Here is a 20,393-nt window from a genome sequence, read left to right as displayed (position 1 = left end):
TCAAGGAAGTCTTTTAATGAAACATAGATGAACGCTCTTTATATTCTCTTAGGTGTGATTTTCATTTGTATCTGTTATATATTTGAACGTTGCTGTTCCTTCTGTTAATACTGCAGGACAAGGAATAGATGAGCCTCTTTCAGAAACTGGATTTAAACAAGCAGCTGCTGCTGGTATATTTCTTAAAGATGTGAAGTTTACTCATGTTTTCTCCAGTGACCTTAAAAGGACAAAGCAGGTAAGTTTAGTCAGGGATGAGGCTCGTGAGTCAAAAGTTTCAACAGCTGTACATTGGAAAATTTCCTCCCAGAGTTCATAGAGAATTAAATCGCACACAACCATCATCCCCAATCCCCTTTCCTCGCTGACAGAAGTTCTTTTTATTTCACTTCTATATTTTATTTTATTTTGGTAATTTAATCAGAGAAGCTTGGGGGAAAATGTCTAACAAAATGCCAAAAAAAGGCAGAGGATGTTGTGAGAGAAACTCAGTGGAAACACCACAGAGATTAAACGATTGAGACATCAGATATTGGAACTCAGAGTTTAAAAAGCAATTATGTTGCTATAAAGAAATGAAAGATCTGTGAAATATCTTTAGGGAACAGATTATTATAAAAACAATCCCAGAGGTTTGAAAAACCCAAATCAACTTCTGAAAGCCAAGGGAAGGAGACTTTAGTGACAACCATGGGGGAATAACAGGGCTGGAATGTAGCCTCCCCCAACAAACCACCAGAAAACAAGACAAAAGCTGTGAGACAACTGTTTTCAGGTAGTGGACTCCAGGAAGCCTGGGCTGCAACTTAGCTGGAGTGAAACAAAGGGGATGAGCCCTCAGCTGTCGTGGTTTTCTGACTGAAGTGATCCCCAGACGTCTGCAAAAGCAGCCAGCTAGCGGTCAGTGGTCTCCGAGTTGAGGGGACAAAGCTTAGAATTTGGAAGGCTTAAGTAACTAAAATCTGTGGGGTGTGCTGGAGAGAGAAATGCACAGAGAAGACTCTAGACACGTGTATAGAAGTCCTCTTCAGTCTTTGGTGAACAGTTGGTCTGCACACTTGTGGCTGGAACCACACGAGGGCAGAAAACAGAGCTCTGGGGGAGACCAGTCGCTGGGGTGCGGTTGTCCAGCTGATTCCTGGGGCCCACACAAAGTGGGGAGGTGTTAGAGCTCCCACAGCACAAGTGGAGGCTGTGCTGAACACAGAGCGTGTCATCCCTTCACGGTGAGGCTAAACTGCCCTCAGAACAGGATCATGAGGTGAGAAGTAGGAGACGGCAGAAGCAACTCCATCTTCTAGAGATAAAAAATGCAGTGCTCTGAAACGAGAATTTCACAGGGTGGGATTAGCAGTAGGTTAGACACTGTAGAAGAAGAGGCCAGTGAACGTGAAGACATGGAAACGGAACATTCCAAAATTAACTGCGGAAGGGAAAAAGGCTGGAAAAGGAAAAATGAAGAGCCTCCGAACTGTGGGACGGGACCAGGCAGTGCACTATCACATATAGTTGAAGTCGCAAAAGGGAAAGAGGGAAGAGAGATGGGGTGAGTGTGAACGTAAAAGATACTTTGAAGAAATGACGACTCAGAAGTGCTTTCGAAAATTAAGGTGAAATAAAGACTTTCCAGCACAAGTTGAGGGACCCACAGTTACATGGTCAGTTGTTTTTGTAAGTGTTTTTGGTCAGTTGAACTTTGTTGACAGAGATGCCAAGATAATTCTGTGTTTGAAAGGGTGGTCTTTTCAATGAAAGGTGTTGAAACAATGGGCCAGCCATCTGGGAAAACGTGACATGTGACTCTTGCCTCACACAGTACACAAAAACTAACCTGCAGCCAATCATAGAACAAGTCTACAGGCTAAAGCTATGGGACTTCTATAAGAAAACACAGGAGAAAAGTCTTCATAAAAGTTTTTTGGGACAAAACAGAAATAAGACACAGGGAGGGAGAAAATTATAAATGTGTATGTTATATATGTGTGTATATATTTGACACATATATGTATTTGTCAGTAAATAACTTTTTATAAGTGATTGATCTACAACCTTTATTAATATATATACCTTTTCCAATTAGATTTTTGCTTTCATGTATTCTTGATATAATCAGTGCCCTTTCTTTTCAGCTTAAAGAAGCCCCATATATATTTCTTGTAGGGCTGATTTCGTTGTGATGAACTCCTTTAGTTTTTGTTTATCTGGAAAACCCTTGATTTTATCTTCAATTCTGAGCAACCTTGCTGGGTAGAGTATTTTTAGCTGGAATTCTCAGTACTTTGAATATGTCACACCACTACCTCTCACCTGTAAGATTTCTGCTAGAAAATCTACTATTAGCCTTTTGGGGTTTTTCTTGTCCTTGGGAGGAGGTGAGTTGAGGGTCTTCTATGATGCCATCCTGAGCCCTCCCAGAATGATTTTTTTTGGGGGGCGGGGTGCGTGTCATGCAGAACCTTAGTTCCCCAGCCAAGGGTCTGAACAGTGCTGCTTGCAATGGAAGCATGCCCTGACCATTGGCGTGCTAGGGGAGTCCCCAGTAATGATTATTTTTATGAGAGAAGAAATGGTTGTCTTCTGATTTGTAGACCGTGCATGGGATTTTGGAGAAGAACAAATTTTGCAAAGATGTGACAGTAAAGTATGATTCAAGACTTCGAGAAAGGGTAAGTATTAATAGCTTACTTACATGTTGTTCTTCTGCCATAAAATATCACTACAGCAACTCAGTTTATCCCATGGCTAGAAATCAAATGCCTTCCTGCTTGGGGTGTGAAATTGGCTATTACATGAAGAATCTACTGTGTGGCAATTACTCTTGCTTACTCTTGTGAATAGTGTCTTATTTAATCGTTAAAATCGTAGGCGAGAGGCATCTTAAAGTATAAAAGCAAGGCATACTTGTGAGGACTTAGTACAGAAGAGTTTAAAAGTGAAAAGTTCTCTTCCCAGCCTCCAATCCTCCTACGTCAACACTGGCTGTTAGTGGTCTCTGTGGTCTTCTGATTTAATGACTTATGAAAGGTGTCATTTTAATCTTTCTTACTATGGATTCCTGAGAAGGTAGATTTCCCATGTTTCTTGGCCATTGGTATTTCCTCTGTGACTTGTGCGTTTTGCTAAGGCTTGATTTTTAAGAGCCTAAACAGCTAATGAGCTCTGAAGTCACGTGGATCTGGGTTTGCATCTTTTCAGAGGAGATAAGATAAAGTAAGCTGAAAGTGTGCCGCAAACATGTACTTAATTGTCTGTGTATTGCAAATTCCCCTTGAGGCACTTTTGTCTGTTGGATCATTGCAGAAATATGGGGCTGCAGAAGGCAGGCCGCTGAGCGAGCTGAGGGCCATGGCTAAAGCAGTGGGGGAGGAGTGCCCAGCGTTCACACCACCCGGAGGAGAGACCTTGGACCAGGTATGCAGCCCAGGGGAGAGTGGCTGTGTCCACGAGCTGGTTGACATCCGAGTAGCTGAAACCTGACGCTTTGTGTGAGCAAGACGTTTCTGAGTTTTAGCTAAGCAATTTGCAAGTTGTTTGGTTCACAAAACAACTCTGCACGATACCATTTTTCCCCCCCTTTTAACCTGTCCTGTCTTATCTCATTTATTAATTTGGCATCATTACTGATCATGGATTTGAGGAAATGGGTTATTAGATGGTCTTGTTAAGGACGGGGAGCAGGAGTCTTTGCAGTGACGGGTGGGGGTCAGTGAAGCAGGTGTGTGCTGCTCTGGGGGAGGGCAGCCGATAGACTCAGGCGCAGGGCCATCACGCCTCCCCTGCCCCACCCCTCCAGGTGACGTCATAGCCCCTGGAGTCTTCTGCTGCTCAGTTGTGTTACGGGTGATCATCTCTCCCCCTATTTTTAATTTTCATAGTTTCCTTGTAAGGACTTTATATGAGTTTAGCGAGGGACGGCTTTTCATCCTTGCTGTCGTTGAACTTCAGAAGTGTTGGATGCAGTTTCCTAGGTGACACTGTTTCATGACCTTCTGTTTGCTTCAAGTCAGGAGTCAGGCATTGTATCTTATTCACCTTTGCCCCCAAAGTGCTCTCTTGGTTCCAGGAATATATTGGGCACTTACCTACTAGTATCAGTGGAAGTACTGATTGAATGAATAGAAATAGAGCTTCATCTGCTTCTGTGGTATTACTGGCTTGCAGAAAAATCAGTTCTGTTTTTACCCTAAGTATTATTCTGTCAGTTGTGTCCAGCTCTTTTTGACCTCATGGATGGTAGCCTGCCAGGTCCTCTGTCTGTAGAATTCTTCAGGCAAGAATACTGGAGTTGGTTGCCATTCCCTTCTTCAGGGAATCTTCCTGACCCAGGCATTGAACCCTGGTCTCCTGCATTGCAGGCACATTCTTTACCATCTGAGCCACCAGGGAAGCCTGTTTATGTCTTAAGATAGTCATTAATGTCACTTTATTTCACCTTTTTTTTTTTTTCTTTCATTGCAGCTGAAAATGCGTGGCAAAGACTTTTTTGAATTTCTTTGTCAACTGATCCTGAAAGAAGCCAGTCAGAATGAACAGTTTTCCCAGGATTCCCCGAGCAGCTGTCTGGAAAGTTCCCTGGCAGAGATATTTCCATTAGGGAAAAACTGTGCCTCCACATTTAACTCGGACAGCGGTGCCCCGGGCCTAGCAGCCAGTGTCTTAGTTGTGAGTCACGGCGCCTACATGCGAAGCCTGTTGGATTACTTTCTGACCGACCTCAGGTGCTCGTTCCCAGCGACTCTGAGCAGGTCTGAGCTCACGTCAGTTAGCCCTAACACAGGGATGACTGTCTTCATCCTAAACTTTGAGAAAGGAGGCAAAGGGAAACCAACCGCCCAGTGTGTGTGTGTGAACCTGCAGGGCCACCTGGCCGGGGTGAGCAAAACTCCCTAAATCTGAATCATCTGCATGGAAATCAACAAATGTGAGCCTCTGAGCGAGTGCCTCTTGACTTTACTTCCATCCTCTGCTAATGCAGATTTGGAAACAGTTAAAAAGCTGTCCATTACAGCAGGTTATAAAACTCGAGTGGAATCAGAGCCATGTGAAACACTAATAGAAAACACTAATAGAAAACCATCGAAAATGGACTTCTTTGGTGCAAGTACAGTTGGAATTTTCCAGGGTAATTTTACCACCCTGCTCAGAGACCTCTCTGTATTGTAAATGGATGAGGGAACTCAGTATTGTGAATTGAGGCATGAATAGCCCTGTTACTATGGTTTGGGTTACTATGTCTTTTTTTTTTTTTAATGTTTTTCTTTAATGTCTGAAAATTTTAACTTGTTTTCTTGGCTCTTGGTATGATACTGTATTTTTTTTTTTCTTTTTCCGTCTTCATCCAGTGCTTGGAAGAGGGAACTTGTAATTTCCACTCCATATTTGTGTGGCAGTATGTTATATTCAAAAAGTCCTCAAAGGAAGCCTGCTGTCATAGTTTACGTAAAAGCAAACGACACTAAATCTACTATGGAAATCAGCTGTTGTAACTGTGGACTCTGGAGGGTTTGAGATAATAGATAAATGTGGCTTGTAGTTGCAGAACATTATAGTGAGGAAGAACCATCATCTATTACAGAATTTTAAAGAGGGAATCGAAGCAGGAGAAACAAAAAGAGCAGACTTTTCATATCTAACCTGTGGGCTGAAGAATTTAGTTTGAACATGGTGCTTAAGAAAGCACACAGTTGCTGATTTGCTTCAAAGCAGTGGGGATTTGTTCAAGATGAGGTTTCCTCTCTTTTCCACCAGATGGTGCTAGAGAAAAGGGATTTGGGTTATCATCACCGACTTCATGGACCTGAGTTTGAGCAAGCTCAGGAAGTTGGTGATGGACAGGGAAGCCTGGCATGCTGCTGCTGTTGGGGTCGCAAAGAGTCAGACAGGACTGAGTGACGGAACTGAACTGAAATTCTGTGCAACAGATGGGATTCCTTCTGAAGTCCTCGTCTCTATGGAGAAAGTGTATGCCATGAAGTTCTGCTTATAGATAGTCATGTTGATGAATGCTGTGAGCCTCAGCTCACAAGAGGGTGAGGCTGAGTCTGTCTGTCACTTAAGGCTAAAGTCACACGTAGACGCACGCCAGGTTCAGGATCATGCAGTCCTCAGTGTGCCCAGTGCTGCTGGTGGTCCTGGAACAGAGGGTGTGGTCGCGCACGCAGGAAGCTCACGGCAGACAGACAGCTGCAAAGTAACCAGAAAAGGATGAATAATAAGTGCCCACTTCCCCACCCTCCAGAAGTAATAGCTAACCCCCTCCTTTGTTTTTTTTAATAACACACTGAGATAGAAGTAAAGTTCCTCTCAGCAGCCATCACTGCCCTGTTCCCTCCTGTTCTCCGCAGAGGCGGCCAGCACCTTGGGTCCACACACCCCACCATCCTTCACATGGCTGCCTGGTATCATCAGGGAACGGAATCATTCTGGCGTTTTACAAACGGACACAGCATCGGTCTATTCTGACTTCTCACTTCCTGTGTGTATCTTGGGGCTCTATACTGGTCTGTACAGATCCGGTTACTTCTCTAACCACTGTATTCTGCAGAATAAACACAGTACGTTTTATTTCTTTATTCTCCCATCAGTGGATGTTTTGGTTTATTCACCATTTTCTGAATAGAAACAGTGCTTCAGGGAGTGGCCTTGTGCTGTCGGAGAACAGTGGTTTTTCAGTCTTAGTGGAAGTATTTCAAAAGCTGGTCTCCACATCTTCGGCAACACTTGATTTTGTCTGGTGAAAGTGCGTTAATGTGACGAATGAAGGATATGCCCCTGTGTTAATGAGCTTTTCTGTGACTGCTGGAGTCTGGGCATTTTTGTGTGTGTGCATCTTGACCATGGGGTTCCCTCTCTGGCAGGTCGTCAGTCAGCCTGCATCCTTGGTCTGGCTTTCTGTTCGGCTGTATAGCTTTTTCTTAGTGAGTTATAGGAGGCCTTGATGTCCTCCAGTTCACTCGTCTCTTGGGTATGCCACCATACACCTTTTTAATATATGTGTCTTTTTTTGAAGTCAAACTGATATACCCTATTGTTTATGATTTGGGGGAGTTGGGGGTGTCTTTAAGAAGCTTTTCCTACCATGAGGTCATAACCTAATCTCCTTTTTCTTACAGTGTTAAGGAGTTTTCTGAATATTTCCTCTCTAAATCATCTGGAATTTGTTTTTGAATACTGTAAAATCAGAATTCAGTTTTAGATATTTTTTCCCATGTGGTGAACGGTTACCAAGTGTTTCTTTTACCAGTTGGTTCCTGATTCTCAGTCAGACTCCCATGCACCCACATTTGCTAGAGGGAGTGGACTTTGCCCCATCGTAGGGAGCTTTGGGTTCCCATGCAGGCTTCCTAGGTGGTTCAGCTGTAAAGAATCCGCCTGCAGTGCAGGAGACTTGAGTTCAGTCCCTGGGTTGGCAAGATCCCCTGGCGAAGGAAATGGCAACCCAGTAAAGCACTCGAGTGTACTTGCCTGGGAAATCCCATGGACAGAGGAGCCTGGTGGGCTACAGTCTGTGGGGTCGCAAACAGTCAGACGTGACTTAGCCACTAAACAACAACTTTGTTCCCATAGGACTGTCCTCAGTTACTGCAGCTTCACAGCCAAGTACCCTGCACGGTGAGCACCTCTGTTCTGTACACACGTTGGAATCAGTTCATTAATTTCCAGAAAAATTCTGTTGCAATTATAACTGGAATCGCATGCCTGTGTTCAGTTAGTCATTCGGTAAATATATTTTGAGCATGGCACATACATGCCAGGCTGTTATAAGAATTATTAGAGCTATTCTAAGAACTGCAAATATATAGCAATGAACAAAAAAAATAGACCATCCTTGTGGAAGCTGTACTCTGTCCGGGAAGATGAATACAGGACCTGTCAGTGGGCTCTTTGCAGTGGAGGGAAATGAGACCGGAAGACCCAAGGGAGGCGTGCTGCTTTATTTGGGGGATGCCAGGAGCAGAAGGTGGGATCCAAAGACTGAAACCAAGAGTGAACTCTGCTCGTCTGTGGGAGGAGACGAGCAACCCAGATGGAGATGGGGGGCACAGGGATGGAGGAGGAGGGGTCTAGCTCCATGTGGGACCCAAGCTGGTGCGGGGGGAGCGGGTACTGGGAAGTCTGGGTGGGTGACAGGAGAAGAGGGCAGAAAGCAGAAGGGATGAGGGAGGAAGGCCTGCCTTTGTGGCCTGTTGTAAGGGCTGGGGCTCATCTGTTGATAGGTTAATGTCTGATGGGGCCAGGCTGTAACATGGGGAAGATTCGTGGTCAGTAGACTTGCATTCAGCTTCTAGTAGTTTTGTGGCTGAATGAGTCTCTCCATGTCCCCGAGCTGCTGTTTCCTCATATTAAATGGAGAATAATTATAATAAAGTGTGTGTGTGTTGGTAACCTTTTGCTTTGGATATATCATACCTACAGAAAAGTGGCAAGAATAATACAAGAAACTCCTCATGTTAATCTCTTAACCCAGATTCACCACTTGCTTACATGTTGAACCGTTTGTTTTGTCCTGCAGGCTCATGTGTATGTTTTTCCCCTGAAACACTGGAGAGCAATCTGGAGATCCCATGTGCTTTCCCCTGCAAAATCTCAGTGTTGAAATGAAAGTGTTAGGCACTCAATCGTGTCCGACTCTGCCACCGCACGGCCTCCAGCCCACCAGGCTGCTCTGTCCATGGGATTCTCCAGGCAAGAACACGAGTGGGCTGTCATTTCCTCTTCCAGGGGGTCTTCCCGACCCAGGGACCAAACCCAGGTCTCCTGTGTCTCCTGTATTGCCGGTGGATTCTTTACCCACTGCTGCTGCTGCTAAGTCGCTTCAGTCATGTCTGACTCTGTGCGACCCCATAGACGGCAGCCCACCAGGCTCCCCTGTCCCTGGGATTCTCGAGGCAAGAACACTGGGGTGGGTTGCCGTTTCCTTCTCCAGTGCATGAAAGTGAAAAGTGAAGGTGAAGTCGCTCAGTCGTGTCTGACACCTAGCGACCCCATGGACTGCAGCCCTCCAGGCCCCTCCGTCCATGGGATTTGCCAGGCAAGAGTGCTGGAGAGGGTGCCATCGCCTGCTCCCTTTACCCACTGAGCCATCCCCCAACCACAGTTTGACTGTGATTACCTTTGCTATTTTTCTTGAGGTTTGACGAACTTCTTGTATCAGTGCATTCATTTTTCATCAATTTTTGGGAAATTTCAGCCATTATATCTTCAAATAATGTTCCTCAACTTTTTCTGTTCCTTCCCTGGAACTCCACTTACACATACTTTGGACAGTTTGATACTGTCACACAAATCATTGAGACACCGGTCATGATGTTTTTTTTTTTTAACATTTTTTTCTTTCTTTAGGGTATATGTTGACTTTATTATCTTCAATGGCTATTCTTTCATCTTCAATCTACTGTTAAACCTGCTTAATAAACTTATTATTTCAGATATTTTTCAAGTCTTGATTTCTACTTGGTTCTTTATTGTTTCTTTTCTCTGATCTGTTTATTCCTTAGCACCATTCTTTCCTTTTAAATCCTTAAATCTATTTGTCATAACTGCTTCAAAGTTCCTGTCACCGGTTCCAGGACCTGGCTCATCCAATGGCTGGTCTCTAGTGCCTGCATTTTCTCTGGACTGTGGGCCATTTCCCCTTATTTCATCCAGAGCCTGGAGATGTGTCATGTTCCTTCAGAGGGTTACTGGAATCTTGATGTTGTTGTCTCTGTGGGTATTTTTCAAATAGAAAATTTTCTCTCTTTGAAGGAAACAACAAGCTAGAGTGACCAGAAATATAATCACGATTGAAATTTTTTCTTTGTTTTCCAGAATTCTGTCTGAATTAGTCAAAAATGACTGAGTTTGTTTGTGTATGGGAAAACCCGGAATATTTTAAAGTTCTGATTTTTTTTTCAGTTTTGCTTTCTCTACATTTTCCCAGTGCTCCTCTACCAGAATTCCTTTTATTCTCATATTTTGATATACTTTTATGTATGCATACAAAAAAAGAAACTCAGAGAAGCTGAGATAAATTTTATTTTATTTTTAACAGAAGAAAGGAAAAGGGTGGGGTTACATTTTTATAAATATCTATAAATATAGAGCGAGAGGCAAAAATCTTCCAAATAAATAAATAAATATTGCCATGTGCTAAGGGACAAAAGACTGTGGGGCTCCCTCGGCTCTGCCAAAGAGAAAACCCCAAAGAACCAGTTTTCTGCCAAAGTCCTTTCCATGGAGTTCTCCAGTAGCTCTTATACAGTATAATAGTATCTGCGATGGGAAATGAAGACTATAGAGGAAATAGTTGCCATGTACTGCTATATAGTGTCATACACAGTCAGTGTTTCAAAATAGGAACCGGTCCTTCAGCCTAAAACCATCAGGTGAGGACAGCGGATCTGTTTCTAAGATTGGGTGCATGATGAGAAGCGGGGGGCGGCAAGGAGGGTGGTGAGGTGACTGGGAGGAAGCTGCTATTCAGATCTGCTCTGCTTGCCCACATTCTCCTCTTCAGGTGGCCATTGAAACAGAGGTAGGAACGGGGCCCCTGAGGATGCCTAAGTCATCAGTCCCCTGCCTGGTGCTCCATCGTCTGTAAGTGAGAGTCGGTATTCCTCAGGGTGCCGCTGGGGCTTCTGGGACTGAAAACTGTCTTTGGTGCCCCCAGAACTTCCAAGTGGAGTAACACCCAGACATGCCAGCCTAGGAGAGTGTTAGCTAAGCCTCTGTCCATGGCTGCAGGGCAGGTAGGGTCGTGATGAAGAGCTGACAATGCTGGCTTTTTCTAACTCCTGCACTGGGGTCCCCAGTCCTGCTTTTCTTTCCCCAGGATCCTCAATGCCACTTCGTGAAAGGGCACAATTGCCACAAAGACCCCAAAACCCACAGCAGTGGTCTCAAGACCTCCCTGCAACAGTTGTGTAGTTGGGATTGCCACTCAACCTGGAAGCAGAGACTTAGTTAAACGCCTCTAAGGAGAGTTTGAATTTTTTTCCCCTTGGAAAAACAAATCCTAGCAGTGTAGATTCTCTGGAGCCAAGACTGAATCCCCTCCTTAGGCTCAATTCACTCAAGCCAGAGGCGGTCCAAGAGGCAGAGCTGTGTCAGGGCCGCAGGGGTCACTCTGGGCACCGGGCTTTGGCTGCAGAGGGAGAGGGCAGGGCAGGGGGACCGCCCAGTAGGGAAGGGATGTTTCCGCCTTGATCCCTTGCCTCCCATCTCTGAGCAGTCATTTTGGCTAAGCTTTGACCAGCCTACCTCCAATCTTGTGGACAGGCTTTTCCAGAGATGCTTAAGGATGTTTGCCAGTAGGATTGCCCAGTCGATCTGTTAATGTCCTCTCAGGTCAAGGTCAGGCAGGGTCCAGGCAGATGACACAAAGAAGTGCGTAGTGAAGAATCTGCTGGCTTGGGTTCTCCCCTTCACCTCCCCGGGTGAGAGGAGGGGGTGTTGGGGGGGGGGGGGGGGATCAACTGCCTAAACCTTTGTTGCTTTTTAAATTTTGTTTGTTTTGGCCCGCGAGGCATGTGGGATCTCAGTTCCTCCACCAGGGATCGAACCCACATGCCCTGCATTGGCACGGCTGAATTTTAACCACTGGACCACCAGGGAAGTCTCTAAGCCTTTGTTCTTAATGACTGGACTGATGGAGAGGACAGGAGAGGAAAGAGGAGAGTGAGCGGGGACCCCTTCTCTCCCAGGGGTGCGTGGAGAGGTGGGATGAGGAAGGTGAGGAGTTCCATCCCGCAGGCCTCAAAGGGCGATTCCCCCTGGAGCGGGGAGTGCCAGACTTCCCGGGGAGGGAGCCACCACCCCACTCCACCTCCTTTGCCAGGGGTGGCAGGGTAGCCTGTCCCCCAGGAGACGATGTGGCTTTCCCAAGTCGGGCGCCCTAGGCGAAGCCGGGGAAGGGCCGGCAGCGCTCGGCGCCCGCGGAGCCGGCGCGCACGTCCAGCCGGTGTCCGCGGAGCACCCCGAGCGGGTCGCTGGCGGCAGGGCCGGCGTCCTCGGCGCTGGGTAGCTCCTGGGAGCAGGCGGCGGGCACGGGCGTGGCGCGGGCGCGCGGCTTGAGCACGCTGAGCGGGTCCCCGCCGTCGTGCGCGCTGCGCGTGTGGCGCCGGGGCCGCGCGGTGGCGGCGAAGTGCGGCAGCGGGATCTCGTTCCTGCGCGACAGGAACTGCGCGTATGGGGGCGGGTTGGTGCCCGGCAGGAAGGCGCGCTTGGCCCGGCCCAGGCTGACGAGGAAGCGGTGCTGCGGCGAGTGGTACACGTCGTAGCCGTTCTCCAGCGTCCGCTGCCGGAACCGGCAGCTCTCCGGGCTGAAGTGATGCTGCAAGCGGGGCGGGGAGACTGGGGTGAGCCCGGAGCCTGCGGGGACTGGATGCGACCAGCCGCACCCCGAGGACCCCATCCCTCTGGCCCACTCTGCTAGGGCCGTGCCTTTAAAACCCCTTCGTGCCCTGCTGGGCAAAAGGGATTTCCACTCATTTCCAAGCTACCAGGCCCCCAGCGCGGTTCCTCTCGGCCCGCCTGAGGACTCACTGGCGGCGTGTGGCTTCCTGGAGCCACGCTGGTCAAAACCAGCTTTCTGGAAGGAGGCCGACTTCCATGCGGCCTCGTCCTGCCCTGTCACTGCCCTTTAAACCCTTTTTGGGCTCAGTGGCGACTTGGGTCAGCCTTTTCACCTGGACAAAGGTGGGCTGAGGTTTGTGGGGCCCCACATAAGTGAGGGTGCTCCCAGCCGAGACAGAACGTGGGAATTCAGGACATGAACTTCATCACCAGATGACCTAGGGAAGCCCTCACTCAGCTACTCACTGGGGCTGGGTTTTGACCGGTGACCGCTGGGACCTTTGCAGAGTATCCTCAAAGTCCAGGAAAGAAAGTGTTAGGCACTCAGTTGTGTCCGACTCTTTCTGACACCATGGACCTGCCAGTCTCCTCTGTCCGAGGAATTCTCCAGGCAAGAATACTGGAGTGAGTTTGCCATTTCCTTATTCAGGGGATCTTCCCCACCCAGGGTTTGAACCCAGGTCTCCTGCACTGTAGGCAGATTCTTTACCGAATGAGCTAGGGAAACCCCAGAGTCCAAGAAGTCAGTATTTTAAAGATGAGGACTCTCTATATGCCTGTATGTGGTCAACAGGTATTTTCCTATCTATCTATATTTGTTCAACAGATATTTATCTGCTCTGGGTCAGACTCTGTGGCGGGTGCTGGGACACAGCAAGCCAAATAGAAAGGAATTGCTGTCTTGGAATTTCTGGTGGGAGGAGCTCCGGAGCTCCGCCTTCCTGCTCCTGTTTTAAGGCCTGATGTTTGGGAGGGCTGCGCTGCTGCTCTCCAGCACAGAGCAGCTGTCACAGCTGGGACGGAGAGAATTCCTTACAGACCCTGAAGTGGGGGAAGCCCACAGGGCATATGATCCACATCCGCACCCTTGACTTCTTCCAGGTCAGGAAACAAGTTGACAGGTATAGGGGACTTGCCCAAGGTCCGGACATCTAGGAATAACATCATGAGATGCCAGTGGCTTCTCACCTTTTCCTTCTAACGGACTTTACAATATGAACGGACGTGACATGAGGACCTGGGCTGCAGACAAGGTGCTGTGCCAGGTACAAAAATGGGGACCAAGTGGGGCAGGTCAGATTAGAAGCTGAGAGCCCAGGAACCCTAGAGCTGGGCATCCTGGGTTCAGAACCCAGTTGTATAAACCAGAGCATCTGATACTTAGATGGGTAAAAGTCCTTAGTGAAAAGATCACCAAGATACACTGCAAGTGAAAATCTTTAAGCTATAAGGTTCTATGTTTTGCCAGAGCTGTGAGATAAGTATTTGCAAATAATAACCCAGCACAAAAAGAAACTCACGGATCCAAAAATGTTGCCTGTGAAGTCCATGCAGAGGTACCGCCTGCTCATCACACCTGTTATCACCACGAAGCCCGCATCCTCTGATCTGATCATCAGGGCGCCTGTGGAGAAAACCATTCAGGTCTAAACCTGGCTTCACATGTGGTCCCCACCTCCAAGAAGCCTGCCTTGATTGATCTGAAGGGGGCAGGGTGAGGACTTCACAGAACTCCTCACAGTTGTCCTTGTTCAGCCTCTTTCTTCTGACTCCCACTTCCCCATGCCCCTCCCCTCCGCCTTGCCTCCTGTTTCTCCCCCTGCCTGTCAGGAGCATCCCAAGCTCCCAGCATTCTTCTACCCGTGCCAACATGGTTCTCTCTCCCTGGACTCTGTTGTCCCCTTTCGGGGGACATACTTTCATGTAAGGGGACAAACTTATACTAGTAACTCATACTAGTATAAGTTTGGCTCATACTTTTATGTTTTGACAGTATAGATCTTAGTTCCCCGTCCAGGGATTGAACCTGTGTCCTCCCTTCCCCCCAACATTGGAAGTGCAGAATCTTAACCATTGGACCACCAGGGAAGTCCTTGGCTCATACTGCTTAATGTTTGCCGTGGTGGTCACATTCTCCCAAGCTTTTGTGATTTTGAAATCTATGCCCAGATGTCTTTCAGGAATCCAGATTGTACTTGGAGCCTGATCCTCCACTGAGATAGCTGTGCGGAGCTGGTGATACAGCAGTCAGCACCCTTTCTGTGTCAAAAACTGTATTTGAGTGAATCTTCTCCTCTCCTCTGTGTGTATCCAGGTCACTCATGCTCCAAGGCTAGGCTCATATGTCTCCATTTTATGGAGACTTTTCTAATCTCCCTCACCTTCATGGACTGTTCCTTCTTCTCAGCCCCTCCAAACAATGGCTCACCCCAGCACAGCATGTACTGCATCACCTGTGTTAATAAGTTTATGCCTCACTAGTGTGGAGAAACAGGTGGTTTAGCTTTCCATGGTGAATGGATGCAGGGAATTACTTCTTGCTTCTCCATCACTATTCTTTTTCCTTTTCTCACTTGCAGGTGCCCCTCTCCCCCAGGGGCAGCCTCTCTCAAAACCTAGCCCTGGGGCTTCCCTGGTGGTCCAGTGGTTGGGAATCCACCTGCCAATGCAGGGGACATGGGTTCGATCCCTGGTTCGGGAGATTCCACATGCTGCAGGGCAACTAAGCCTGGGCACCGCAACTACCGAAGCCTGCATGCTCTAGAGCCCGTATTCCTCAGCAAGGGATGCCACTGCAATGAGAAGCCCTTGCTCTGCAATGGAGAGTGTCCCCCACTTGCTGCAACTAGAGAAAGTCACACGTGGCAGTAAAGACCCAGCACAGCTGAAAATAACAATTGAATAACCCCCTAGCCCTGGACAAAAGCCCGACAGCCATTCATTCTACTTACACCCTGAGTAAGTGACAGCAGCTTTAAGTGTGACCCCCCACTCCTTTGCCCACCCCCGTGGAAACTTGCAGTTTTAAGAAGTACCAGTGACTTTAAATAAAGTCTAAAGTTTCTGTTTTGTAGCAAGGGTACAATTAGACCATAAAAAGCGTGATGCGATTGATAATTGAGCAAGACTTCCTCCCCAAATGTGTTTAATTTCCTGACATTTTCTACTAGGATCATTTTTTTAAGTCTCAGGGTCTCTTCCCTTAGCCGACCAGAGAATTGTTCCCCAAATGTCTCATTTGGCCTCAGAGTCCCCAGGGAGGTAGTTCAGGCAGGGGTCTTCTAGAAAGGTAGCCTGGAGAGCTGTGGATGCCGGGTATGTGTGCCCAGTAAGTGGTGGCGCCTCGTTGGTGAGTTACACCCCAGATCTACCCACTGTGGGCTCCATGCAGAGCCCTCCAAGGACAGCGGCAGGCAGTGCTCAGACCCTAGGTGAGCTCCGAGCAGTCAGAATGATGACAGGCAGAGGCCGTGAAGCCGAGAGTGAGCCCAGAAAGAAGCCCAAGGGGAGCAGTCGCTGGTTTCCAAGTGTGGCTAAGGATTGGCCTTGACAGAAGCTTCTGGAAGTGGGGTGGGTTATGGGAGGTGCAGAGGATATGAAATACTCCATAGTGGCGTCTGTCGGGGTGTCTCAGATCTACAGTTACTGTCGAGGGAAGACCTGAAACATAAGGAACAAGAAGCTGTTTCTAGCCTGATGATTTTTCAGTCTAGCTGGGAAAAAAAAAAATTACGCTTCATAACTGTTTTTGAGAGGTTGTACTCTGAGTACTTGATAAGTTATCAAAATATGGGACTTGCCTACTTGTCCAGTGGTAAGACCCTAAGTTTCCATTGCAGGGGGGCTCAGGTTCAATTCCTGGTTGGAGAACTTAGATCCCACATGCCTTGGGCACTGAAACTAAAGAAATAAAAAAGAATTTTTTAAAACCCCAGCTGCTATGTTGTTAATGTCACCACTATTAATGTTGGAAGTAGCAACCTCCCAATTTAAATGATGAGGAACCTATGGCAATATTCAAACTCCAGTCCGTGACCCTGACATCCTTTGCCCACGGCCCAGGAGCTCATCTCCAACATGACAAGCCTGTCATGACAAGCCTCAGAAGACACAATCAGGGGCCAAAATCCAGGCCATGGCTATGAGGCTTCCAGGTCGTGGTGCCCTGGAGGGGGTCAGGGGAGAGGTTCTGAGCCAACAGCCCGGAACCCAGACACTAAGATTCTGTTCCCTGTTACGGCTCTTACTAATGTTGTAGCCTCCGCAAGTCATCGCTCTCGTCTCACAGCTGCGCTGCCTGCTCCCCAGGCCTGCGGCAGGATCAAAAGGGATGATGCTGTAAAAGTGCCTTGAAAATGTTTAGCAGATGGAAGGCTCCATGGAGGGTGGTTGGCCTGCCCTTGACGACAAGCCATCACTTGGGCTCTCACCGGCGGATGCCTGTGTCCCTCTGGGTGGTGTGTGTGGTGTCCAGGGCCACTGAGGACAGAAGGCAGCCTGCAGAGGGACAGGGAGCCGCTGCTGTGAGGGTGCGCAGGCTTGAACCAACTCCACGGGAGCTGATGCAGAAGTCTAGCAAAGGCAAGAGCTGCTTTCTCTCCCCGGTGCAGGGGCCCAAGGCAGGTCTGCACAGACCCATGGGCAGAATTTGGCAGAAAGAAGGCATCAACCAACCCCTGGCTGCTGGGACCACATCTGTTGGAGCCCGGAAGGTGTGAAGGACATTTCCTTTCATGATGCCATGTCTGTGTACCTGACCCCAGGAGAAGCGTGGGACCTGTCCAGGTGTTCTTTAGGTCACTTACCATATGTGACCACAAGCCAGTTATCTGTGTTCTTGAATCTCTGTTTTCTCATTTGGAGCACAATCATTTACCCCATTTGGTCGACTTTGGGATGTAAGGAGATAATATTTTTATCCACTATAAACACACTTTCTAAATAACCAGTGATTGTTACTATGACCATTTGGCTTCAACCTCTGCTGTAAAAGTAGAAAATTTTCTCCCCTATTCTCATCTCATGGCCAGTAAGTGACAAATGAGATGATGGGTGTAAACAGCTTTGTGTTGTGTGTTAGTTGCTCAGTCATGTCCGATTCTTTGCCACCCCATGGGGTGTAGACCGCCAGGCTCCTCTGTCCATGAGATTCTCCAGGCAAGAATACAGGAGTGGATTGCCATTTCCTTCTCCAAAAGAGCCTTGGGGTCCCCAAAAGAAAGATATTATTTTGAAAGATTAAAAAGCCCAGGGATGGTTCAGCTTCATGTAAAGAAAGTGACACTGGGGAAGGTGAAGGAAGTAAAAAGTTTAGGATCTAGAGAGAAATATTAACTGGGAGTAATAAGCATCTCGTTGATACTCTTGCCACATAGTGGGGCTCACGGGGTTCCAGAGGGTGACCTTGTTTACAGTAGGGAGGAGATACAGGCTTCGGAGAGGCTCCCTAGACCTGAGGGTCTAGCATCTTGTAGCAGATAATGTAATGATGATCAACAAACCAAAGATAGGCTGAACACTCACCAATTAATCAAAGTTCCTCACTTATAAAAGTTAAAAAAAAAAGAATTTAGTAAAGCACATTAATCAAGTGAACTGCATTTTACTGGAAATGCATAATTAATTAGGAGGGGAAATACACCCCACATCTTTCCATCAATGTGAAACCATCGTTGGTTTTACAAAAATTCCAGCATCGCTTGGTGGGGAGGTCATTACAAATTCTTCGGCCTGTTACTTGGTTGTGCTAGCTAGTTACACGTATCAGTGTTTCTTCTTTCCTTTTTGGGTAACTTTTTATCTTGGCCTACCTATCTCTCTCTTTCTCTAATCTATTTCTTTATCTATATGTATATAATGCTCATGACAACTGATCTGAATAATATAAAAGTTTATACAAACTAGGAGAAGTGTCTCCCTCCCACCCCTGACTCCGTCCCTTCCCAGGTTTCTTAATGGCCAGAGACACAGGCTTAGCTAGAGTCTATATATGACAAAACAAAAGCACATTTCTGTAAAAAAAAAAAAATCTGAAGTCAGTCCATTTCAGTTTGCTTCCTCTCAGTGATTTTAATTCATTCCAACTAGCACTCTGAGCCTTTTGGGGGCCTGAGGTCAGTGGCTACAAGAGGGAAAGTTCTCTGATTCATTCTGCGAATTCAGTAGGCTAAGCCCCGCCCCCTTCTGGCACCGCTCACAGCCCTCCTCCCATCCCCACCAGGATGCATCTCTGGGGGCTTCCTTTCATCAAAGGAAGATAAGTTTTAGAAGCAGTCTCTAATTGTGTGCAGCCCTTTCCATCTAGGGGAATCACAGTAATGTACCATAATCTACTATCCTGCATTGAAAATCATCTCTCATCTTGAAGGGAGGCTGACCCTCCATGAGAGGTGCAAAACCATGTTTCCTAATAGTCTCTTCACAGCGGGAAGACATGAAGGGTTGGAAGCCTGGAGGTGCTTGAAGGGCTGGGTCTTCTTCTGAAGTCACCTTAGCTTTGGGTAATGTCGGACACATTGCAGATGCTGCTAAGCATCCATTGAATAAAACACGCGCTCCATTGGCGGCAACAACTGTATCCTGATTTAGTTCAGATTTTTGCCATGTGGCTCAAACTTGGCTTCCAAGATGTTGGCACCTGAATTCTACCATATTCCCCTGAGTTCTGGAAACCATTTGGTATTTGGGGAGACCTTCTTCCTATCTCCCGTCACCACCTGCTGAGAATTTGAGGAGGTCTGTCTGATCTCTCGGCTTTGCTTGTTCATCCGTCTTGCTACCACGTTTAAGGCCCTTTGATTCTTAGCAGAATGAATGTCTTGCATACTGCAAGGCCGTCGCAAAATTACTGAATCATTCCTTGCAGCAATAAAGGGCAAGTCATTCCTACAATACATTTTTTAAAATTAAACAGAGATTGTGATTACTCTTTCACTCCTCTGACTGAATTTTGAATCAGTTGGCATTTTTCCGTATCCTTAGAGTAATTTTTACTAGTTCTCATAAAAGAGAAGACCATGTCTTTTTAAACATCCATCCTCTTCCCACCCCATTTTCCCTTCTGGGGACATCGGAAGCACAGCTAGTTGGCTGACTATTGTAGTCTGTGGTCCAATTTTCCACAAACCTGATCTTTAAAAACATTCTGATTGTCTTATGTTTTCAGTGAGTTTCCAAGCAGCTCAATTTGCTACTAGGTAGAACTTTCAGCTCCACAGAGAAGACTCACTGGCTCATAGCAGCCTGGGTACCACTGAAGCCCTCAGTAAGGTTGTCGGATGGATGAGTGCACGGATGGGTGTGTGGATTCACTGGGTCAGACTCATGAAGACAGTGAACGCTGTCTAGTCTAGTCTTTGATACATGTTTCCTGAGAACTTTTACATGGCCAGAATAATAGAAGCCCGGAGTTGGAAAGAGCCCCTGGATTCATCTATCCCAAGCCTTGGTCTGGCACAAGAATCCTCTTTACAACCTCCAAGGCTAAGCCAGTCCAAAGTGAGCATAACTCAGCATCTACTGACTGGTCTGGCTTCCCTTCCTCCCAGCCTCCTTGTCTATCATTTGTATATTTTTATGACTCTTTGGACAGGGCAAAGGGGAAGAGGTTGCTCTTTGTGGGAAGACAGATTTTAGTTCAGGTGGAAATTATTCCTGTTGGGAGAAACCAATAAACACTAATTGGGGAGGTGACAGAATATTCTCCTGAGGTCTAAACACACACACACACACACACACACACACTGGACAAGGGTCTAGGAGGCTGCATTCGCCCTCTGGCCCAGCTAAGGCCTCCCCAGGCCCCTGAAGGTGGATGCTCAGAGCAGCCCCCTTCCCCCGGCATGGGTGGAGCCCCACTCACTGTAGACGGTCTGCTGCGGGGAGCCATCTACGTGCCCGTCTCCATGGATCTGCAGGTGGTAGCTGTTCCTGGCCGTGGCTGTGTACAGGTGGGTGAGGCCGCCCCAGCTGGAGCCCAGCAGTGGGGAGCTGTTGGGATAGGCTTGGACCGCACAGCTCAGGGTGCAGACCCAGAGCCCCAGGCAGGCCCCCAACAT

The 20,393-nt window shown here is 47.4% G+C and overlaps 2 protein-coding genes across 5 annotated transcripts in view; one reads left to right on the top strand and one right to left on the bottom strand.

Moving 5' to 3' along the window:
* The window catches only part of TIGAR (TP53 induced glycolysis regulatory phosphatase), a 21,249-nt gene extending 11,111 nt beyond the window's left edge, over positions 1–10,138 (top strand). Inside the window, exons 3-8 of one of the 4 annotated variants that reach the window (XM_069581473.1) lie at positions 117–238; positions 2,589–2,666; positions 3,301–3,411; positions 4,459–4,872; positions 7,567–7,611; positions 8,513–10,138. In XM_069581473.1, the coding sequence (XP_069437574.1) occupies positions 117–238; positions 2,589–2,666; positions 3,301–3,411; positions 4,459–4,872; positions 7,567–7,611; positions 8,513–8,596 (854 nt within the window). In that variant the 3' untranslated portion in view covers positions 8,597–10,138. Of the gene's footprint in view, positions 1–116; positions 239–2,588; positions 2,667–3,300; positions 3,412–4,458; positions 4,984–5,342; positions 6,581–7,566; positions 8,386–8,512 lie in introns of those variants that run through there. The other 3 variants (XM_069581472.1, XM_069581475.1, XM_069581476.1) reach the window with 3 other exon arrangements.
* Positions 9,486–20,393, bottom strand: FGF23 (fibroblast growth factor 23). Its single transcript, XM_069581477.1, has 3 exons — positions 20,198–20,393; positions 13,857–13,960; positions 9,486–12,313 (listed from the first exon to the last, which is right to left on the bottom strand). Exons 1-3 carry the CDS (start codon positions 20,391–20,393, stop codon positions 11,876–11,878), a joined length of 738 nt encoding a protein of 245 aa, XP_069437578.1. The 3' UTR covers positions 9,486–11,875.

This window comes from Ovis canadensis, chromosome 3 (genome assembly GCF_042477335.2).
Source record: "Ovis canadensis isolate MfBH-ARS-UI-01 breed Bighorn chromosome 3, ARS-UI_OviCan_v2, whole genome shotgun sequence".
Taxonomy (NCBI): Eukaryota; Metazoa; Chordata; class Mammalia; order Artiodactyla; family Bovidae; genus Ovis; species Ovis canadensis.
The sequence above is the reverse complement of the archived record's forward strand: the minus strand, read 5'-3'. Positions and strand labels throughout refer to the sequence as shown.